The sequence below is a fragment of the Camelina sativa genome, chromosome 17 (genome assembly GCF_000633955.1).
Source record: "Camelina sativa cultivar DH55 chromosome 17, Cs, whole genome shotgun sequence".
In the NCBI taxonomy this organism is placed as follows: Eukaryota; Viridiplantae; Streptophyta; class Magnoliopsida; order Brassicales; family Brassicaceae; genus Camelina; species Camelina sativa.
The window spans coordinates 2,756,578-2,778,058 of record NC_025701.1 but is presented as its reverse complement, the minus strand read 5'-3'; the positions used below and the strand labels follow the sequence as shown (position 1 = coordinate 2,778,058).

Below are 21,481 nucleotides of genomic sequence, written 5' to 3'. Positions count from 1 at the left end.
GATAACGAGCGTTGCTTTCTTGTCAAGGGCGAGAGTGCAAATGTCGTCGTTGATGCTGGAGAATGGAGCTGCAGCTGTGAAATGCTGAGCCATTAGGGTTCCTTGGTTCTGCTGTTCGAAACGTTGGAAACCGTTGACGATTTGAGTGGATTGCACTGTGTTGGGATCGAGTTTGTTCATCTGGTGATGCGGTACGAGCACAGCGTGTGCTCTGCCTTTAAGCTCGACGAGGTGCAGCGTGAAGACAGAGATCGGGCTGAAACGACTCGGGTAAGAAGCTTCTAGAAGATTAACCATGGAAGGTACATTTTCGACGTTGTAGACGCAAAGCAGGAGACGGAACTGAAGGTTTCGTTGTCTCGTGTTGAGGATCGTTCGCTTGCTCGTGCTTCTATAGCGCTTCGACGGGTCGTAGAGGTATACAACTAGGAACCGTGAAATGCCAGTCACGAGCAAGAGCGTGATGATAAGGAGATTGAAGCATTCTGTGTTTAGAACCTGCGAGATTGATTATATGGACAGATCTTACGTTTAGAGACAATTTGATCAGAGAAGCAAATAAATAATGGAGGCCTTCTAATTATACCTTTTCGTCTCTCCACATGACGCATGTGTAGATCTCAATGACTCCTTGGCAACACATCAAGAGGGCCAAACAAAATGCGTCTCTGACTTGTATGTTGCAATAAGCGGAAGCTGCTGCTGTTCCAAGGAATTTGCAGCCGTATGTGATGAGTATTACGGCCTCAATGATCTTCACGTGGCTCTTTCCGAGCACGAAGAAATTGGTCTGCAATCCACTAATGGCGATGAAACAAGGGAGCGTAAGGCTAGTTGCAAACATATCGAGCTTTGTCGAGAGCCCGGTTCCCAACGGAGGTCCATCCGGGAGAGATACACCGAGCCAGAACGCTCCAAACGCCGCATGGACCCCGAGAACTTCGGAGGTCAAGCTTATTACCAACAAGATCATTATAATCGGGAAGAATGGGATGTCACCTGCTTTATCGATGGAAATGCTTCTTCTCTCTGTCAGCCAGATGATGGCCGGTCTGCAGATGAAGAAAATCACTAGGATAAGACCAAAGACCCAAACGAAAGACCAAATGCTAGATGCTGTCCCATCCCGCAAGAACATTCTGAAAACGAGTGCCACAATCCAGCTAAAGGCCTCACAGACAATGGAGCAGTTCGTGGCTAACCGTCCAAGATCAGAGTTAAGGATGTTGAGCTCGGCTAAGACGGTTGTGGTGACCGGGAATGAGGTCATTGCATTGAGGGAGATCACTGTGCCGATGCAATGGACAACGTCTGGCGAGAGCTTGTAAGTGTTTTTCAAGAAGAGGACAGTGAGGTTACCGAGGGAGAACGGGAAGGCGTAGGAGGCTGTACCAATGAGTATGGCTTTGGAACCAGCTTTACGAATGATGCTAGCGTCGATTCTTAGTCCGAGTAGGAAAAGATGGATGAAGAAACCAAGGTTCGCGAGAGTTTGTAAAGTGATTTTTCCGTTCATGGGGAATACCATATCTTTGTATGCAAGGTTTTGGCCAATCAAAGACGGTCCTAGGATTATACCAGCCTGCGTGATAACATTTCGCAAAATTCAATAAAAGGAAAGAAATGAAAAGAGCTCAAGATTCCATAGATTAGCCTAAGTTTTCCTCTGGGACTCTTGGATCACAGAAAAAGAAAGAATTATAGACAAACTTATTACCAAGACTTGGGCAGAGATCATGCCTTGCTTCAAGGGCTTGAGAAGGCGGTAGAGAAGCCTTGAAGTGACGATGATGATGGCCATTTGCAGCAACAAAAGTGGCATTGCGTATTTGAGAGGGTCACTGCCCAAGAAAACAACTTTTGAGGTCAGCATGTGGTTTTTTTGGCACACCATGTTTTCCACCAAGAACGGCCCATGAACTTTGCCTTTATGCATCGAGTTCACCTCATCCATGTCTAGCTTTGACATCGCTCTGATCTTTTGTGCGTACAAAAGACGAGTGTGCAGAGCTTGGAGGAAGAGGAATTGCTCTGTAATATGCAGAAACTACTTGATGTGGACAGAGAAAACTGAGAATCTCTTAGTGAGATGAAGAAACAAAACAGAGGACTCTGTTTTTATTTTGGGGAAACGTTAATTATCTTGCTATCATCAAATGTAGAATGATCTCTAAGTTTTGTTAAAAGGTCAAAGACAAAAAGGGAAGTGAGAGAAAAAAAGAGAGAGATGAAGCCTATTTGTTGCTTCTATTTATTGATTCCGACTATTTTTTGGCTGGTTGATGTTAATAAACATCCCATAATCTTCTCATTCTAAATTCGTGGTTTTAATTTCCCTCTAAGTCCTAATAATATAAAGGCATTTAAAATGCTAATTTTTTTCGAATCTCATTACATTCTGGTCTAAAGACTAAAGAGCTTTATCTAGGTCCTTCAAACCACTAACCGGAATTGAACCAAAACATGATACGACCTTTTGCTTTTAAACAGCCGCAAATTAGTATACCACTACCATTCATCCGCATAGCATTTGTTCGTTCAAAGGTAGACAAACCTCTGGCTTTCACTTCTTGGCAAAAGAGATTACCATTGGATTCTGTGGAGTGATCTTGAAACCCTGAAGAGCCTGCATGGCCATAGAAGATTGAACATCGTCTCCAAACTCCACAAACGCAATTCCGGGTTTTGCTTCGATCGTTCTTATCTCCTTGAATCCTGGGTATTGCTCAAACAGCATCTGAAGCATCATGCCAGTCGTCTCAATGGGAAGATTCTGAATGAAGAGTATGTTGTTTGGTGGAATCGTGTCTTGCCCACTCGGCTGCAAAAATTGAAGAGAAACAAGAGTTTACAGACAGACTAAGTTGCAAACGATGATGTCTGTCAGAAGAATAAATGTTGAGTTATTTGGGTTGATGCGAGAAAGAGAAATTACCACAGCCACAGGCGTTCCATTCACAGCGGTTGGGCCAGTAGGCATGCTTGGTTGTTGAGTTTCTTCAGCATGTTGGTTCATTTCAACTGAAAGTAAAATGTGTGGTTCTGTTAAATATAAGATGGAAAGTAGAAGACTAAGAAGAGGAAGATGAAAAGTTTGAACTTTGTGATAGACACGAAAGGTTAAACCTTTCTCTTCTTGCTTTATCTTCTTTTCTTTCGGAACAAAAGTCCCTTCGGCTTTAGTAACACAATCTGACTTTGATTTTGCATATTGTATCCGCTGCACCCAAACAGATCATCACACATCACCATGATATGATTAGTAATGTGTAATGGCAATTTAGATTTCACTAGTCTACTACTTAGCAATCACTTGCCCTCAACATCTAATGTCGTCATATTTCCTTCAGCAAGCAAACTCAATTACCACTCCCAAGTTAATCTCTGCAACTTTCTAATGGATAGAGATGGAAGATAAGACATGAGAAAAGGTACCATTGGCTTATCATAGAAGGGAAAGTTTTGCATCTGACGGACAGCATTACTAGCAGCTGTGACTTCAGTGAAGACAACCCATGCTTGTCCCCGGAGCTTAGGTGTCTTTAACGCAACCACATCAAGTATCCTTCCAAAGTGAGAGAACAAACAGTAAAGAGATCTCTTCAGCTCTGGAAAAAAACAAAAACAAAGTATTGAACCGTTGAAAACCATCAATAGAGTACTAACTCAGGCATCTAATTTAACCGTCGTAAAACATCAAATCGAGCAAACCTAAGACACGGTAACACATTCAAGAGAAGCAAGTTCACAAAACAGGGAACAAGCAACTTATGCATTGCAGAATAACGAATGAATTGCGTTACCTTCTTTATTGACCTTCTCATTGATATTCTTTATGTAGATTGACTGATTCGGTGGTACATCAGCCGTTAACATTTTTCTCCGCGACGAAGACGACGACGACGACGACACTTCCCCTGCCCTAAACTGTCGCGTTTCCAATTTACACACGCCGTTTAATTTGTTTTTTTACTTTAAACATTCTTACCGTTTAGAAAATAAAAAACAGCACGCAGTCATAAAATATTATTAAAAAACGTCTCGACGTTTGAAAGGGCAATTTCGATGTTTTTGTTATCCCTTTCCCTTTGCTTCCTCCGCATCTCTCTCTCTATCTTCTTCTTCTTTCCTTGTGTTAAACCCTACGAGCTTCTTCACTCTACGACTGCTAGGATCCTTTTACAGTAGAGGGAATCATGAATCCCTCCCTCGTAGCCGCCATCAACGCTCCAATTTCACCTTCTCCACGGTCTCCTCTTCTCTCTCACTTCCTACCTTCTTTGCCTCGCCGTTTCTCCAAGTCTGAGTGTTTGGCTCGCCGTCGTTACCGAGTTTCCTTCCCTCGCAACTCAGCTGCTTCCTCCGACCAAGTATCAGTATCTACGCAGTCCGATGTACACGGAAATAAGAAGGAGCTCACCGGATTGCAACCTATTGTTGAGAAGATGACGCCGCCGGTGAGGCTTGCCACTTCTGCTGTTGTTTTAGCTGCGTCTTTAGCTACCGGTTACGGACTTGGGCTCCGTTTGGCTGGCTCTAGGAATATTGCCTTGGGTGGGGCTGCTGTAGCTGGAGCCGCCGGTGGAGCTGTTGTTTATGCTTTGAACTCCGCCGTACCGGAGGTAGCTGCTATCGGTTTGCATAATTATGTTGCCGAATTTGAAGATCCTGCCGCTGTGACGAAAGAGGATGTAGAAAAGATCGCTGATAGGTTAGTGGTTGCTTGAATTGTTGTCATTTTTGCTGGGGTTTACACACGAAGCGTTACTTAAGGATCCTTCTTATGTGTTGCAGGTATGGTGTTAACAAAGGAGACGAGGTATTCCAGGCTGAGATTTGTGATATATACTGCCGGTGAGTCATCTTTTAAATCCTAAAAAGTCAGATGTTGTCTCTTAATTGGAGAATTCTGTAGTAATCTTTGCATCTTAATCTGTGATTAGGTATGTAACTTCAGTGCTTCCAAGTGAAGGACAGTCTCTCAAAGGGGATGAAGTGGCGAAGATAGTCAAGTTCAAAAGTGCTTTGGGGATAGACGAGCCTGATGCAGCTGCCATGCACATGGAGGTGCTTTCTAGATTCTTTTTCTTCGTTTGTATTAGCCTTTAGCTTTTTTTTTTTGCAGTTGATTCAGAAGTATCTTGATTGCATAATCACTAATTCCTTGGTTTTGTTTAGATTGGCCGCAGGATTTTTAGGCAAAGACTTGAGACTGGGGAACGTGAAGGTGATGCAGAACAGCGTCGGGTGAGTCGCCAGTTCCTAGTATTTGTTCTTTTTATTGTGGGATTGTTCAGAAAGAGAGAGCGCAAGCGTGATCACAAGTTGTATGCTTCCAGTGCAGGCATTTATGAGGCTTGTATATGTTTCAGCTCTTGTGTTTGGAGACGCGTCATCCTTCCTTTTGCCTTGGAAGCGAGTATTGAAGGTCACAGATGCTCAGGTAGGCATCTACAATTTTTCCATACTTTGTGATTTTGCGCAATATTTGTTTTATGGGAAGTTGCATATTGGCAACTTACTCCGATATGGTAATCTGAAGTTCTCTGCTATTGTCTTTATCTCATTTCTAGGTTGAGATTGCTATCCGTGAAAATGCAAAGCAACTGTATGCCGAACGGTTAAAATTAGTTGGTAGAGGTAATGTTTTACATTATGAGAAGGGAAGTAATGTTACCTTGTAGAACGGAGAGAGTTTGCTTGTGTTGGTTATATCAATTCATGTGGCACTTTTTTGTCCATTGGGTTTTGTATGATTCGTTTCTCAGCGAGTTGTCTAAATACCAACCTTAATTGTTACTTTGCATGGGACTGTAATGATGTAATGGATCCTTCTCATTTAAAATTGATAATAGATATAGCTTAACTTTTTCGTCAGCTTAATGCATGGAAACTTACATGGTCATCTTTCCAAACATGTTCTTGCAGATATTAACGTAGAAAACCTTGTGGACCTTAGAAAAGCACAACTATCATTCAAGCTTTCTGATGAGGTACTCTATTTCTTTGTGGCATTCACTTCCTGCATCTATGGTAGTCTGGTTATACTTCTTCTGACAGTTTCTTCTCCCTCACAGCTAGCTGAAGACCTGTTTAGAGAGCATACAAGAAAAGTAGTCATAGAGAACATTTCATCGGCGCTCAGCATACTTAAGTCTCGCACACGAGCAACGTAAAGCACTTTAACATTTTGCTTACATAATAATGCATAGAACAATTATAATCCATGTGAATTAATATGGTTTACACTTTCAACTTATTATTCTTGTACCAATTAGTTGTGACTTCTGCTGTAGGATTGGGTGCATATATATACAGTGAGTTTGGTCGGGATGAACATGTTGCTTTAGTTTTGAGATTTGGTTTTTGCAAAAATTGATCAGAAATATTTCCCTCTTTTGCTTTGTTGAAGTATCTTTCTAATATAAGTATTTTAACACAGTCTTAGGGTTATTTACTGTGAAGTAAAGTCATGAGATTTTAATTTTAGAAGTTTTTGTATCGTTTAGATAATGAATAGTGGAAACAAATTGGATCATCTAGCAAGTCTAGTATATAGTAGTTTCATTGATTGTCATTTAAATTACCTGATTTTATCCAGGAAGAGTTTGGCATCTGTCGTGGAAGAGCTAGAAAAAGTACTGGAGTTTAACAACCTGCTGGTATCCTTGAAAAGTCATTCAGAGGCAGATCAATTTGCACGCGGGCTTGGCCCTATTTCTTTGATAGGTGAAAATGCTTTTGACCTCCTCTTTTCTGAATAAAAATTATAGGCTCTCAACCTTGCATCTCTGTGGCTTAGGTGATGAGTCTGATTTTGAGAGGAGAATGGATGATTTAAAGCTCCTTTATAGAGCATATGTTACAGATGCTTTATCTGGTGGGCGCATAGAAGACAATAAGGTAAACTCACACCAGATTTATATAAGATAGTACATACTAAAGCTTGGTTGCAAGTTCTTTAGAGAGGTGTTTCAGATGCTGTACCCTCTATCCAAGCCCCATAATTTTTTTTATTTTCTGATTGTCTTTCTGCTGAATTGTAGCTCGCAGCAATGAGCCAACTTAGAAACATACTCGGACTGGGAAAACGGGAAGCTGAAGCTATTAGTATTGATGTGACGTCCAAGGCATACCGTAAAAGACTTGCTAACTCTGTTTCTAGTGGTGACCTTGAAGCACAAGACAGTAAAGCAAAATACCTTCAAAAGCTCTGCGAGGAGCTACACTTTGATGCACAGAAGGCAGGCTCGATCCATGAAGGTATATGGACCTTCCATTAACCAATGAAACCTTATGTTGTTATGTTATGAATGAGGTATACAGTTTGAATTGCACAAATCGTCCAAATATAAGATAGGTTCCATGGATTAAAATCTTAATAGTTTTGTTCATGGCTTGTAATCCTGCTGATTCCTTATCCTTTGCGAGCTAGCTTTCAGCGTTGTAGATTTGGTTCTCAACAAACTTCCAATAAGTCCGGTGTTTTCACAGGGTTACATGCTGTACTTTACAATTTTGGTCTTTTTTTTCTATTATCTGACAAGCACCTTCTCTTCCTTAGAGATCTATCGGCAGAAGCTTCAACAGTGTGTTACTGATGGGGAGCTGAGCGATGACAATGTTGCTGCCTTGTTAAGGTTAAGAGTCATGCTCTGTATACCCCAGCAAACCGTTGAGAAAGCTCATGCAGAAATCTGTGGAACCATATTTGAAAAGGTAATGTTATCACCTCATCCCTTCATCCTAGTTTTCATGTTCCTGCTGTCTTTTAAAAATTAATATATGTTGATAATACATAAATGTCTCATCTTTTGTTTTCAATCTTTTTCCATTGACTTTATTTTGACTACATCATATCCTTCATATCTTGTTTTCGAAATGTTTACCTACAGATATTTGTTTGATCTTTTCCAGGTTGTGAGGGATGCAATCTCTTCTGGAGTGGATGGTTATGATGCCGAAACTCGCAAATCAGTAAGAAAGGCTGCCCACGGTCTTCGCTTATCAAGAGAAACTGCCATGTCCATTGCCAGCAAGGCTGTGAGTATCTCACTATTCACTTTCTCCATGTTTGGTATTAGGATTTGATTTTTTCCGACTTCTCATAGCAGGGCATGAAAAACAAAGCTCTTCATTGATGCAGGTCCGTAGGGTTTTCACAAACTATATCAGACGAGCAAGAGCAGCAGAGAACCGCACCGAGTCAGCAAAGGAGCTCAAGAAGATGATAGCTTTCAACACGTTAGTTGTGACTGAAATGGTTGCTGATATTAAGGGAGAATCATCTGATAAGGCACCTGAGGAGGAGCCTGTTCAAGAGAAAGAAGTAGATGGTGAAGATGAGGAATGGGGATCTCTTGAATCGCTAAGAAAGACGAGACCCGACAAGGAAATTGCTGAGAAGATGGGCAAGCCTGGCCAGACTGAGATAACTCTTAAAGATGATCTTCCCGACAGGGACAGAATCGATCTCTACAAAACATACTTGCTCTACTGTCTAACCGGAGAGGTAACAAGAATCCCTTTTGGCGCCCAAATCACAACAAAGAGAGACGATTCAGAGTACGTGCTTCTGAATCAGCTTGGTGGGATTCTTGGATTGACTTCGAAAGAAATAGTCAACATTCACGTAGGTTTAGCCGAGCAGGCTTTTAGGCAACAAGCTGAAGTGATTTTAGCTGATGGCCAATTGACAAAGGCTAGAGTAGAGCAGCTAGACGAGTTGCAAAAACAAGTTGGTTTGCCTCAGCCACAAGCCGAGAAGGTTATAAAGAACATAACCACAACAAAAATGGCAAACGCGATAGAAACTGCTGTTAACCAAGGAAGACTGAACATTAAGCAGATACGGGAGCTCAAGGAGGCAAACGTGAGTCTTGACAGCATGATCGCCGTGAGCCTGAGAGAGAAATTATTTAAGAAGACAGTGAATGACATATTCTCATCAGGAACAGGTGAATTTGATGAAATCGAAGTTTACCAGACAATCCCATCCGATCTCAGTATTGATGTGGAAAAAGCCAAAAGAGTTGTCCATGATCTCGCTCAGAGTAGATTATCAAACTCTCTGATCCAAGCCGTGGCATTACTCAGGCAGAGAAACGCTAAAGGAGTGGTATGCAAATCCTCTTTCCCCCTATTTATCTTGACATAAACTCTGGATATTTCAGCTTGTAGGTATGACTCGTGTATGCTTCTTCTATGGCTACAGGTCTCGTCGCTGAATGATTTGCTTGCATGTGACAAAGCTGTGCCGGCTGAGCCGATGTCATGGGAGGTCTCAGAGGAACTATCCGATCTATATGCTATTTATTCAAAAAGTAATCCTAAACCCGCGCAGGAAAAAGTCTCGAGGCTGCAATATCTGCTGGGAATAGATGATTCAAATGCAGCTGCGCTCCGTGAGATGGAAGATGAAGCATTATCTTCTGCTGCAGAAGAGGGCAATTTCGTCTTCTAAATCTATGGAGAAATAGCTTGAGTTATTTTGTATTGTTTTATGGTCGAGGGAGGTAAAACGATTTTTGAGTTTAAAATTTGACCAAAGCCTGTGAAAATTTTGTATCAGAACCAAAAACTTGACCTGATTGGAATAAATTTAAAGATCCACAATCAACAAGACGTGAACAAATAATGCCTAACTAGTACCTCAAAAGTGCTCAAAAATCAAAATATAATTATGAAAAACTCAAGAAACTCTATGAATCCTAGAATAAGCCAATGTGTAAGGAATTTTAAATATTATGCACATACTCTATATGGCGTCACGTGATGTGTGTTTCTGTTAAAACATACTCCCTCCGTATATTTTGAGTAAAAGTATGGCGTCAAATAATGCCATACTTCTTTGTTTACATTATGAAACAAAGAAAACCCTCTTAAACATCATCTATACTATTAAACGGAAGGAGTAAAAGATATAATAACATTTACTTCAATGATTGAGAATTTGACCGTAAGTGGAAGTTATTGTTGTTTATTGAGGTCTCACATGACTGAACATCAGAACATGTTCAGATCTGATCTCATTATAGTAAAGAAGTACTGTTTTTGGCGAAATTTCTCATTATACAAAAAATATGTCTGCTAAAGACCCCTTATGATGGTTGTCACTTTCCTTCTTCTTTATCATGTAAATTGTAAATCATGTAACTAATATAGATGAATCGAAGCTACTAGAGTTTGATATGATTCAATCGATTGATTCATTGAGATGAAACATAGTTCAGAAATTATTTCTGAGATTACAAAAAAGTGAAAAATTAATAACAAATTAGGAGAGAGATTCCAAAAAGAAGAAGCAGAATCATTTAACATCTCTGAGTAACATCTTGACAATGGAAGCGTAACATCCTGAAGATTTAGCATTAGTATAATGATTGGATCCGTAGTCTAAACTCGCAGCAGAGTCGAACAACATTGATCTCCTTCTGTTCCTTCTGCTGCACGAATCAGAAGTCCTCAATGGAGAAGACGTAACCGAAGACGAGTGTGACCTTGTTGATGAAGACGAAGTAAAAGAAGAAGCCGGAGACGATGGGGAGCTACGATTCTTGGGAAGCAAGGAACCAAAGAGAGTGTTGGTTTTTTTAGGGTTTACGGGTGTTTTTGTTGAGGAAGGAGAAGTGTAGAAGTAAGAAGGAGGAGGTGTGAGTGGACCTGAAACCGGAGAATTGAAATCAGAATCAGAATCGAAACCTGACAAGGAGGATCGTTTAAAGAATCGTCTAGGGGTTCCGGGCTGAGACTCCCAGTTAAAGGGAATGGCGGCCGATGATCCGCCGTAATAGTCACCGTCGACGACCACGGAGAGGATCAGTTTGGTCGTGGAAACCCTAGAACGATCCAGTTGAGTCATTTGGACACTTTATGTTAGGAAGTGACTTTTGTTTCTTGGCTTATTGCTCAATTATAAGAACTATGGAGAGAAAGAGACTTGACTTTTTTTTTTTTATTGGGTGAAGAAGATTTAGATTCAGATTCAAAAGTTTTGAATTTTTTTTGTCATCTTATTTTAGTATAGATTTTTGAATGAGTAAAAAAATATATTAGAATCTCGAGGTGTGATGTCTCTGGACTCTGCTTCATGGAAGCCACTGAGAGTATTATCTATAGTTCCAACATTGATCCAATTTTATTTATATAATACTTAACCTGCACACTCTTATATTCTTCAACTAGACAATATTGTTAAAAGTCAATGTAACTCCGAGACACTTGGGAGTTGGGACTTTTGCTTAAATATGCAAGCTTAATCTTGTTTGCACAGGTAAAGCTCTTACTCATACATATCATCACCTAATGAAAAAGAATAAGAGAATACTTAGAAATGGATTGCACATTTCACACACACAACTGTAACGTTCTTGTTTCCCAAACTTTTATTCCAAAGCATACATATTACATATATAATATAAGGATATATGCCTAATTAAACCTGTTAAAGTTAATCAAAGCAGCCCTAAAATGGTTGAAAAGTCAGAGAGGTGGAGGTGGTTTATCGCTGAAATAACGTGTGAGAACCTTGCTTTCAAGAATGGCTAAGGCATCGCTAGATTTTATGCATACAAAAAAGATGTTTATATTATCACTATTGTACACGAACTAGCTAGAACCAGTGACTTACCACATATATTAATCTTCTCGAGATAAACATGAAGCACCTTTTGTCACCTTAATTAATCTTTTTTCGAGTCCATTAACTTGTTTTATACTTTTGAATTCTCTATTAAATACCAATGTGTTTAGTAATGAGTTGGCACAAGAGGAAGAGCTGAAGAGATAAAAATTAAAAGTAATTGAAAAGTTGTAAGAAAACTGTATAAGAGTGTATCAAGTAGTAGTCTTTGTTTTCTTATTAAAAGTAGAATTAAGTTAATTAATAAACATTAAAGGATAATTTAGTTTATATATTAGTTTAAAACATTACACAAGTATTAAATGAAAGGACTAAATTATCCAGAAATTTATTGGAAGGAAAAATATTTTTTTTTTCTCCAGAAATCATATCATACAGATTTAAATAAAATATTATCTGCAAAACCTTAAACAAAAATATTAAAAAAAAAAACAAAACAATTTCTTATTTATAAAACCTTATAAGTTTAAATAACATGAATGAATATAAAAGTTTTTTGAAAATTTAAGAAAAAAGTGTGGTTCACAAAAAAAAGAAGAAGTTAAATTTAAGTTATTTATTATTATTTTTTTTGTTAAAATTAAATTTAAGTTATGTATAAGGCATATTGGACCTAGAACACCTCTTACAGACCACAAACAATATGGACTGGATGTTGTATCCGGTTTGCTTTAAACAAATTTAAAATTCAACACTTAAAAACCAAAACAAAACAAAGAAAATAAAAAACCGTATAAAAAAAAGTTTTAAAAGCTAAAAATACAAACGTTTTAAAAAGCTGAAAAAGAAAAAAACACTAAAACGTTTTTAAAAACATTGGTACCTTCCAACAATAGGGCCTTTAGGAAAGCCCACTGCTGTGTAGATGTTTTGAAACCAAAATGGATTAGCTATTATATTTATAGGAGTTATGGGTTAGTATCTATTTATTATATTTTCGATGTGGGACTTGGTTAATTTTTAAAAGCGTATTGGGCTTTTATTCGATCAAAGAGGCTTATGGCGGCGACTGTGTGTGGAATACTGTGGATGCTTTGTAAGTGAAGTGTATTAAAATAAAAGTTGCTGTCACGATCAAAGTGGAGACAACGACCACGGAAGAACTTACAAAAATACAGAACACAGAGAAATATACTCTGCATCAGAATATCAGATGCTCTGTGTTAACACACGCACATATAAAACCCCATTTTTATCAATTTTTAACACAGTCATCATCGATTGGGAACAAGTCAGTGCAGATATCTCCATAGAATCTAGTAACAAGATCAAGGAAGATAGTGTTATTCAGATTATTCCAATAATAGAGAAACTCTTCCATGTCCATCAGATCATCAATTTTCCCATCTTCAACGACCATATGGATCATATAGTTCTCGAAGCTTCTACAAGCCTCTTTCACACCATTTTCCTTTGACATGTATCTTTGACTCTTCCTCGCTTTCTTGTTCCTTTGCGTCTCAGCCAAAGGAAACATCTTCCTTGAATGCAGAAGCTTCACATCGTCGATCAGACTAGCTGCATTGGGCATAGTATGATAAAATTAAGATCAAAACTGACCTACAAAATGGTAATAGTTACAAAGAAAATTGTTGTTACACGGGGAACTTCTGGGTCTGATGCGGCTCATCCTCTGATCTTTATTAGTATTGAGGAAACAGAGACAAGACAACAAACTAGAAGAAGAAGACTGTGTGGTATTGACATTGCCAAAACGGGCATGGAAGAAGGAGATGAGTCTGTTGCATGATCTTGAAAGCTTTGATTTCAAGCTCATCAAACTTGACTTCAGTCTCATTCTAAATCGTTGCAACTCTGTTTGGTTTTTGTTGTGACGTATAATGTTAGTTTTGGGAGGGTGGTTTGTGTTACGTGGTCCTCACGTCCTTTCCCTTTGAAGTCGTAATGGTGGTAACCATGACCTTTTAGACCTATTTCTTTAATAATATACCTCAAGGTAACACAAAAACAAAATGTAGTTTCAACATTACCACAGAAATCTCAAAGCATATATGTACGGCTACTTGAAATTTCCAAATCTTTAGAAAACTAATAAATCAATTAGTACAACCCAAACTTTGGACCTAGCCGTTAGGGTTCTCTGATGTTCACTCTTCTTGTCCCGAACCGAGCCGCTTCATTATTTACCTTGATCATCTGTCACTCTGTGGAACCCTAGTTTGACTGTCTGAGTCGTTGACCCAAAAACCCAACAAAAGGTTTGGGTCCAAAGCATACGTGTCTTGTATTGTTTTGCCGAGTATTATGCAAATATGTCTTTTATTCTCTACAGTATTTTTTTGACACTATTATTGTTATACTTGTGTGTGACTTTGCTATAAGTTAATAGATGGGACCTGAACCTGAAATCTTGTTCAACCTTTTTTTGTTAAAATCCCTTTTTTTGGTCACGTTCACCGAATCATGTTTTGGAAGCAACTCACCAGAAATATTCTGTTTAGTGTCTAATCCCCTCCCAAACAATTGAAATCTTACAAGTGACAAAATTTTAGGAAATTTTTATGTTCAGTAATGATTTCCCGGTTCAGATGGGACAATTTATATCAATTTGATACTGTTTGGGAGAGAAACCGGAATGGGTTTGGTACAAAACAGAAGACATTCTACGAAGTGGACCCATACTGTTCTGTCCTAGTCCCCTACATACATGCAAGTCTCAATCTTCACTTTCTTCTCTATTTTATATCTGTCAGTCTGTCACGAAGCATAGATTAGAATCTCTTTAACTTCGGACAAAACTCTACAGCTTTACTTTCTTTTCTATGAGAAGATCACAATTTTTTTTTGTTGGAAGCAGAGATGAGGAATTGTAAGTTCAGATTGTCAGCTATGATCCCAAGTGAATGGTTCCACAAGCTCAAGAACATGACCAAACTCAGAAATAAGCATTCTCCACCTCCTCCTTATTCCTTCAACACTACCAAGAAGAGAAAGACTTCCTCTGACTCTAAGTCTCTGTCTCTTCCTTACTCTTCAAGCTCTTACATCTCCGATAGATCACGCACTTCCTTAGAGTCTAAGACCTTTCGAATTACACCAAGAAACTCTCTTCACAAATCACAGAGCAAAAGGAAGACTGTTTACAAGCCTTCTCCTCCTACCTCTTCTTCTCTATCTGCAGATTTCAACAAGAAGAAGATCAAATGTCTTCGACAACAAGACTGTTCCCCTGCCTCTACCAACTCGAAACTCAGTTCTTCTGCAGATGATTTCATCATCAACATATACAACAGAGATTCCAAGAAGAAAATGTCCAAAGAGATCAGGGTGTTTGATTCAACGGAGAAAGCCTGCCCTGGAAGTAAACGAACCAAGGAATTGCGTAAAACCCATCATCCATCTGTGGAGGTTACCATTAAAGAGAAAAAGGAAGATGCATGTAGAATCCAGAAGAACCATCAGAAACCATTAGTTTCTAGTGGAGGAAGATCATCAGTAAAATCTCCAAGGATAAAACTAAGAGTGAGTTCTCCTAGACTTCAATTCTCACCTCGTAGAAGCACATCGAGATTGCAGAACACACAAGTTTGTGACAGTTTTGCAGTAATCAAGAGCTCTCTTGATCCCAAGAAGGATTTCAGAGAATCAATGGTGGAAATGATAACAGAGAACAACATCAGAGCCTCTAAAGACTTGGAGGATCTTCTAGCATGTTACCTTACCTTGAATCCCAAGGAATATCATGATCTTATCATCAAGGTTTTCGTTCAAATCTGGCTTGAAGTCATAAACCCTAAATTTGCATCCAAGTAAGAACGTGTAGTAAGTGATGTTGTTAGCATAAACTATGATCAAATGCATTAATTCTCCTGTTAATTGTAGCTATTTCAAAGAGTCTGATGCAGCTGTGGAGATTTCATTTGCAAGACCAGTTTTGTGTTTTTTTTTCTCTGTATAACGTGACAAAGACTGTTTCTGGACTGAGAGATCCAAATTACAGCAATAAGCCTTTAATCCCATGACTCTCACAAAAACCGGATATTTGAGGCAAAAAATAAAAACAGCTTTCTGAAAAGTGGTCTAAACTGTTGCATGAGAGTTATGGAAAAAATATCTTGATGAACATTGAAAAAAAAAGGCGAAGCAATAATCATATAACTTTTGTAAGAACAAACCTTGGATTAGATTAGGATTGATCGACTTTGGTCAATAGTAATGAGTCATATTGCAAGAATGAAAAAGATGGGAAATAACAAATGTACTAGAGCAAAAATAATAAAAAAAAAAGCCAAGAGTGTAGTGACAAGAGGCACACGGAGAGGAGTCAGAAACCCATCAAGTACTTAGCAGCCATGGGTTCCAGTCATAATGAATAGGGAAGCTGGAAACATGAAAATGGAGCCTGAAGAACATAATCGCTAGAGAGAGAAAGTAACACTGACACAGAAGAGGATATGATTAAAGAGGAAAAGCAGATAAAAAGAAAGTTTTCAGAACCTAAACGCTGTGTTGTGTGATAAAGAAGAAGAAGTTGAGGACCACTGTTTTGCTGCTGTTTCCCAATGCTCATCTCCCACCTCTACCATTTATACAGTTAGTACATTATGGATATTTCTCTGGAATTGATCAACCACATACATATAAACATTAAATAGACAACACCAGGCTCAAATGGGATCCAAGACATTTATCATTGGTTAATCTGTCTTTTGATTGCTTGTTTCAAGCAAGAAACAGAATGTTGTTTCTTAAGTTTTAATTAAGCCAATAAAAACCATAATAGCTTTGATATAAACTGAGATGAACTGTTATTAGATTAATTAAGGAGCCTAGTTTGGTTAACAAAACGATTTACTAGATATTATCATCATCATACGCACAACTTTTACCTGTCTTAAAGACAAAGGCGACAAAATGTTACCCAGTTTTTTTACATTCCATATATGTCATTGTTCAGCTCTTGTTGTTACTCGTCTAGACAAGAAAGGTCTGATGCCTACTCCAGAATTCCAGTTCCTAGAATCAAAGAATAGAAAATTGAATGACTGATTTATACATATATGATTTGTAAAGTAAAAGATCATCAACTATTAGAACACCAATCCTACAAAGCTCACAGGCTCATCTAACCCATTAAAAAGTTAGATTGACATGAATGTGTTTGCACGTTGGTTTGCTAATGCTACTATCAACTCAGAACATGAACGGTCAAAATTAGAGAACCATAAAACCCATCGACATATTCAAATTGGCACTTTTATAGTACATTCCATTACATGGTAAAGTGGTAATGTTGATAGTATTTCAAGAGAATCCAGAGAACTATATTGCGTATTAAGCAGCACTATACATATGCTCACAGGTAGAGTTTCCCTTCAAAACTAACTTGTTAAATCACCGCGACTATTGGGTTCTAAGAACTAAGCTCACTGTTTGTGAGAGTTCATATCATCTTTTTCCTACATACGCACTTTAGTTTTGGGAACTGAGATGCTAATGAAGTATTAGTGTTCTTCTTCATTCAAGGTCACCAGTGTGACGAAAGTACCTTAAGATTATGTATATATTTAACTCACCTACTCAAGGACGGCGCTCTTCACGCCTCATCTCAACTCGAAATTTATCTTTAATATCGCCCTGTGGGATAGTGTATCTACTATTAGCAACATGACAAAATCAACTGTCTGAGAAATGAATAACGTGCAAAAAGATTAGTGAAGCTGTGTACATTAGTTCTACGCACTAGAATAGGATTCTCATCTTTGATCCGCTTCCAGTTTGCACCATACCTGAATAACAAAAGCATCAAATGAATAAAATTGCATGAAAAATGTTCATCTGATAAACATCTAAGAGACTTTCAGGTTTCAAGTACTTTTCAAAGCCTTTTAGTACGGCCAGCGTTTCTGCAGTACACCACGGGACTTTCTTCCTCCTAGCACCTTCTGCACTTCGGTTTCTCTTCAAAGGAGACATGACAATTTTTTTACGTTTTGATTTATTATTTATTTCACCATCATCGCCCGGTTCTCCATCGGAATCATCAATGGAGTCTTCCCACTGAAATGTGAAAAAAACAAAACCGTTAGAAGAAAACAGGTCCCACATTATACTTTTGCATGAATAGCAGATTATTCTAACTCAGCTATAGCTGCAAAAACGAATATGCAAAAGATCAATTCAAACAAGACAAAGCTCAAGACTAATTTCCCACCAAGTGCAGCAAGCTGGTTAGCCAAAATGAAATAATGGGAAAAGATGAAAGAATGAATCAGGATAGTAGTGCTTAGAAAACTTAGTAAAAATGTGTGTGTGCCACCGAACTAGCTATCTAAAGAAAGTAATACGATGAACCAAAAACGAAATGTAAATTTACTTCATAAGTATGTGCTGTGGTACGTCGCTCCATCAAGCTAGGCCTTGGTGAAACGTTTGTTTCAGAAGGATTAGCAACATCATTTTCTTGTTCTGTAATCGACTCATTGTTTAAATTTGACGGTCCTCCTTTTCCTAAAGCTTCCATCAGCTCCATTTGACTAGCTCTAAGCTTTCTGAGCGCTCTGTCAACAACTGCAGATGAAATGGTCTTGTATCGATGGGGCAAAGGTTCAGCTTTTGACCCTCCAGAAGTGGATCTTTCCGGTTCAGTATCTGATAGGTTCGGGAATTCATCAGACAAAAAGCACAATCACATAGTAACAAAGTTAATAGAGAGATGAAAAAAGAAACAAAAGTTCAGAAAGTGTAAACCTTTTTCTTCATCCATAGCTTCAGACGCCTTACTGTTATTAATCACCTCATTCTCTCTTGCTTCGACCATTGACTCTGTCTCTTCAGATTCTTCACTAGTTTCAATCTCGTCCGATGCATCCATATTAGGATTCAACTCGGCAACAAGGTTGGGATTCAACTCAGAAACAACCTTCCTCAAACTAACCAAAGCTTTGTCTCTCGTATTCTCATCCATCAAACTCTTACAAGTCTTTTCGTCACTGTGGGCCGTCCATAATCTTCGACAGCTATTCAAAAGGTCACTAGTAACCAAACAACTAACCTTATCACATAAAGGCATAATCCTACAAACCCATATCGATCTGATTGCTTCAATATAAGCCTTTTTTGCATCTTTCTCAAAAGCGAGACACTTGGCTGTGCACTCCACAGCAACTTTACAAAACGCTTCCTTGACTGATTCGGGTACCTTAGAACCTTCTTTGTGTAGAATCTCCACTAGATTCTCTAACCGCTCGAGATTCTTCTCCTCCACAACACCATCCTCAATCTCCATGAAGATCCCTTCGAGTATAGCTTCCTTCCACTGCGACAGTGCCATTGTTGTTGCTTAACTCAACCAAACAATGTTAGGGCTTTTCGGAGAAATTCGCACTCTCTCGCTCTTCGATTCCGTTTCTCGAATTGGGTTGTTCAGGAATGGTCAATTAGGTTAGTAAAAACTTCAACTTTTTCAATTCACTTTCTTTCCCCGGGGGTTCGATTTCAGAGACGAAGCGATGGAGGAAGGAAGGAAGAAACAGATATACTCTTCTTTTTCTGCCGTTTCCATCTTTTAAAATAACAACGCGTGTCGTTTTATGTAGTCCAAAAACGGCTTACATGTCATATCCTTACGGAGAAAACGGCAATAGTGATTTTTTTTTTTTTTTTTTTAAATCCTAAAAAATCAGAAGAGGGGAGTAGCGGCGGAGTCGGATTCATAGGATACAGAGAAGCAAAACCTAAGAAGCTGCAGCAGCAACACTTGTTCACGAGTCGCTATCTCCTCCTCAGAACGAGAACAATGTCTGCATCAGCGAAGAGCGTTTCGACCTTAGACAATGTAGTGGTGAAGTCACCGAACGATCGGAGGTTATACAGAGTGATTGAATTGGAGAATGGATTGTGTGCTCTGCTTATTCACGATCCAGATATTTATCCCGAAGGCTCTGTTCCGGATCAAGTTGATGAAGATGACGAGGACGGTGAAGAAGAAGAAGATAGTGACGGAAGCTATGAAGATGATGATGAGGAAGAAGGGGAAGGAGATGAAGAAGATGATGAGGATGAGGATGAAGATGAAGTGAAAGAGAAAGGAGATCATCAGACTAAAAAGGTTTTTTTAATTTAAGCTATATTAGTAGTTTTCTTATTTTATTAAGGTTTGATTTTGAACTGTTTGGTGTCGTGTGTCTTAGGCAGCTGCAGCTATGTGTGTTTCAATGGGAAGCTTCTTGGATCCTCCGGAGGCGCAAGGATTGGCTCACTTTCTTGGTCTTTCCATCTTTCTATGAGTTTGAACTACTGTTTGAATGCACTTTTTTTTTATTTCTTTTTTCTTTACTGATTAAATCACTCTAATGTTTATGTTTTGTGCAGAACACATGCTTTTTATGGGTAGCACTGAGTTTCCCGATGAGAATGAAGTAAGCATTGCACTATTTTCTGTGTTTGCAATCGTTTGGCACTATTTATAGATTCGTATAGTGTATTATGCTAACTTTATAATTTTCTAGCATGATATATGTGTGAATTCTTCCGGGTTGGATTTTGTTTTGCTTGCAGTATGATAGTTACTTGTCCAAGCATGGTGGAGCCTCTAATGCGTACACAGAAATGGAGCATACTTGCTATCACTTTGAAGTCAAGAGAGAATTCCTTCAAGGTGCCTTGAAAAGGTACTGAAAATTATTTGAGCTGCCACTCCACTTATCTGTTTAAATGTCAATTGCTGTAAATATACCAAGGCAGGCGATATATGTATCAGTATGCATGCTTAGATTTTGTCATCATTTCAGTTTTTTGATGACATGGTAAAGGAAGATGTCTTGTTCTATTATCCCTAGTGCTCTTAACTATGTAATCACTTTCATTTTACCTAAACCGTTTGCTGTAAAACATTTTCCTTTTCTGTTAGGTTTAATCTTTTTCCTTTTCGTTTGTGTTCTTCAGAAGGTTTATTTGACTTAAGATTTGTTTTTTTTTTGTTATTAGGTTCTCTCAGTTTTTTGTTGCACCGCTTATGAAGACCGAGGCTATGGAACGAGAACTCCTTGCCGTTGATTCAGGTTTCTCTTGCCTGTTAATCATACACTTATTTCTTTGTTTTAATCTGTCAAAAGATCCATCTCCAATCAACATTCAGATAAGTTAACCTTTTAATATGGTAAAAGTGTCTTGCTAACAAAATCCAAATTTGTAGAATTTAACCAGGCCATCCAAAATGATTCATGTCGCCTGCAACAACTTCAGTGCTATACGTCTGCAAAGGGTCATCCTTTTAATAGGTTTGCATGGGGTAAGGATATCTCGGAGTACCTTTCTAGCCACACTTAAGATATTCATGAAATTTTATAATATTAACGTGTCCTTTATGTGCTCTGGAAGGTAACAAGAAGAGCTTAAGTGGTGCAATGGAAAATGGGGTTGACTTACGGGAATGTATTGTGAAATTATATAAAGAATATTACCATGGTGGATTAATGAAGCTCGTTGTCATTGGGGGAGGTAAAATTCTCTAGATGTATAATGTGTTTGGTGGTGATTCTTGGAAAGTCGCTATATACATTCCTAAAGATTGGCTTGTGTTACTATTTTAATTTGTTGAATTTAATGGCCACCTTTAAATCTTGCAGAATCTCTTGATATGCTTGAAAGTTGGGTTGTAGAACTATTTGGTGCTGTAAAAAACGGATCCAAAATCAGGCCAACTCTGGAGGCAGAAGGTCCTATTTGGAAAGGCGGTAAATTATATCGCCTAGAAGCGGTTAAAGATGTTCATATTCTTGATTTGACATGGACTCTCCCCCCTCTTCGCCATGCATATGTGAAGAAGCCGGAAGACTATCTAGCACATCTATTAGGACATGGTAAGAAATCAAATCC

At 38.6% G+C, this 21,481-nt stretch overlaps 8 protein-coding genes across 9 annotated transcripts in view; 3 read left to right on the top strand and 5 right to left on the bottom strand.

Moving 5' to 3' along the window:
• LOC104754857 (cation/H(+) antiporter 14-like) overlaps nt 1-2,265 on the bottom strand; it is a 3,936-nt gene extending 1,671 nt beyond the window's left edge. Inside the window, exons 1-3 of the mRNA XM_010477145.1 lie at nt 1,718-2,265; nt 587-1,582; nt 43-498 (exon numbers count right to left, since the gene is read on the bottom strand). Coding sequence (XP_010475447.1) covers nt 43-498; nt 587-1,582; nt 1,718-1,969 — 1,704 coding nt within the window. The 5' untranslated portion in view covers nt 1,970-2,265. The remainder of the gene's footprint in view (nt 1-42; nt 499-586; nt 1,583-1,717) is intronic.
• LOC104754859 (U2 small nuclear ribonucleoprotein B'' 2-like) lies at nt 2,353-3,929 on the bottom strand. The gene is made up of 5 exons (XM_010477146.2): nt 3,804-3,929; nt 3,436-3,608; nt 3,127-3,220; nt 2,936-3,021; nt 2,353-2,821 (listed from the first exon to the last, which is right to left on the bottom strand). The coding sequence occupies exons 1-5, from the start codon at nt 3,874-3,876 to the stop codon at nt 2,564-2,566; spliced, it is 684 nt and encodes a 227-aa protein (XP_010475448.1). The 5' UTR covers nt 3,877-3,929; the 3' UTR covers nt 2,353-2,563.
• Nucleotides 4,090-9,619, top strand: LOC104754856 (protein TIC110, chloroplastic). The gene is made up of 15 exons (XM_010477143.2): nt 4,090-4,711; nt 4,795-4,854; nt 4,944-5,067; nt 5,179-5,247; nt 5,345-5,443; nt 5,574-5,640; nt 5,929-5,993; nt 6,078-6,172; nt 6,602-6,729; nt 6,803-6,903; nt 7,047-7,263; nt 7,565-7,719; nt 7,918-8,043; nt 8,147-9,118; nt 9,215-9,619. The coding sequence occupies exons 1-15, from the start codon at nt 4,197-4,199 to the stop codon at nt 9,461-9,463; spliced, it is 3,042 nt and encodes a 1,013-aa protein (XP_010475445.1). The 5' UTR covers nt 4,090-4,196; the 3' UTR covers nt 9,464-9,619.
• On the bottom strand, nt 10,205-10,961 carry LOC104754855 (putative protein TPRXL). The gene has a single exon (XM_010477142.1). It carries the CDS (start codon nt 10,859-10,861, stop codon nt 10,310-10,312), a length of 552 nt encoding a protein of 183 aa, XP_010475444.1. The 5' UTR covers nt 10,862-10,961; the 3' UTR covers nt 10,205-10,309.
• On the bottom strand, nt 12,709-13,439 carry LOC104754854 (transcription repressor OFP17-like). The gene is made up of 2 exons (XM_010477141.1): nt 13,241-13,439; nt 12,709-13,159 (listed from the first exon to the last, which is right to left on the bottom strand). Exons 1-2 carry the CDS (start codon nt 13,437-13,439, stop codon nt 12,837-12,839), a joined length of 522 nt encoding a protein of 173 aa, XP_010475443.1. The 3' UTR covers nt 12,709-12,836.
• LOC104754853 (transcription repressor OFP4-like) lies at nt 14,374-15,547 on the top strand. The gene has a single exon (XM_010477140.1). The coding sequence runs from the start codon at nt 14,462-14,464 to the stop codon at nt 15,413-15,415; it is 954 nt and encodes a 317-aa protein (XP_010475442.1). The 5' UTR covers nt 14,374-14,461; the 3' UTR covers nt 15,416-15,547.
• LOC104754852 lies at nt 15,784-19,019 on the bottom strand. 2 transcript variants are annotated; one of them, XR_762161.1, is made up of 7 exons: nt 18,353-19,019; nt 17,979-18,253; nt 17,478-17,662; nt 17,331-17,391; nt 17,179-17,239; nt 16,492-16,618; nt 15,784-16,181 (listed from the first exon to the last, which is right to left on the bottom strand). XR_762161.1 is itself a non-coding variant. In XM_010477139.1 (6 exons), the coding sequence occupies exons 1-5, from the start codon at nt 18,933-18,935 to the stop codon at nt 17,183-17,185; spliced, it is 1,161 nt and encodes a 386-aa protein (XP_010475441.1). In that variant the 5' UTR covers nt 18,936-19,019; the 3' UTR covers nt 15,784-16,618; nt 17,179-17,182. The 2 variants fall into 2 exon arrangements, 1 of the variants encoding a protein (XP_010475441.1); XM_010477139.1 differs by having other exon boundaries at nt 15,784-16,618.
• The window catches only part of LOC104759101 (nardilysin-like), a 6,812-nt gene continuing 4,289 nt past the window's right edge, over nt 18,959-21,481 (top strand). The window contains exons 1-9 of the mRNA XM_010482070.2: nt 18,959-19,045; nt 19,288-19,712; nt 19,795-19,870; nt 19,976-20,022; nt 20,162-20,274; nt 20,591-20,664; nt 20,799-20,894; nt 20,984-21,103; nt 21,232-21,465. Coding sequence (XP_010480372.1) covers nt 18,961-19,045; nt 19,288-19,712; nt 19,795-19,870; nt 19,976-20,022; nt 20,162-20,274; nt 20,591-20,664; nt 20,799-20,894; nt 20,984-21,103; nt 21,232-21,465 — 1,270 coding nt within the window. The 5' untranslated portion in view covers nt 18,959-18,960. The remainder of the gene's footprint in view (nt 19,046-19,287; nt 19,713-19,794; nt 19,871-19,975; nt 20,023-20,161; nt 20,275-20,590; nt 20,665-20,798; nt 20,895-20,983; nt 21,104-21,231; nt 21,466-21,481) is intronic.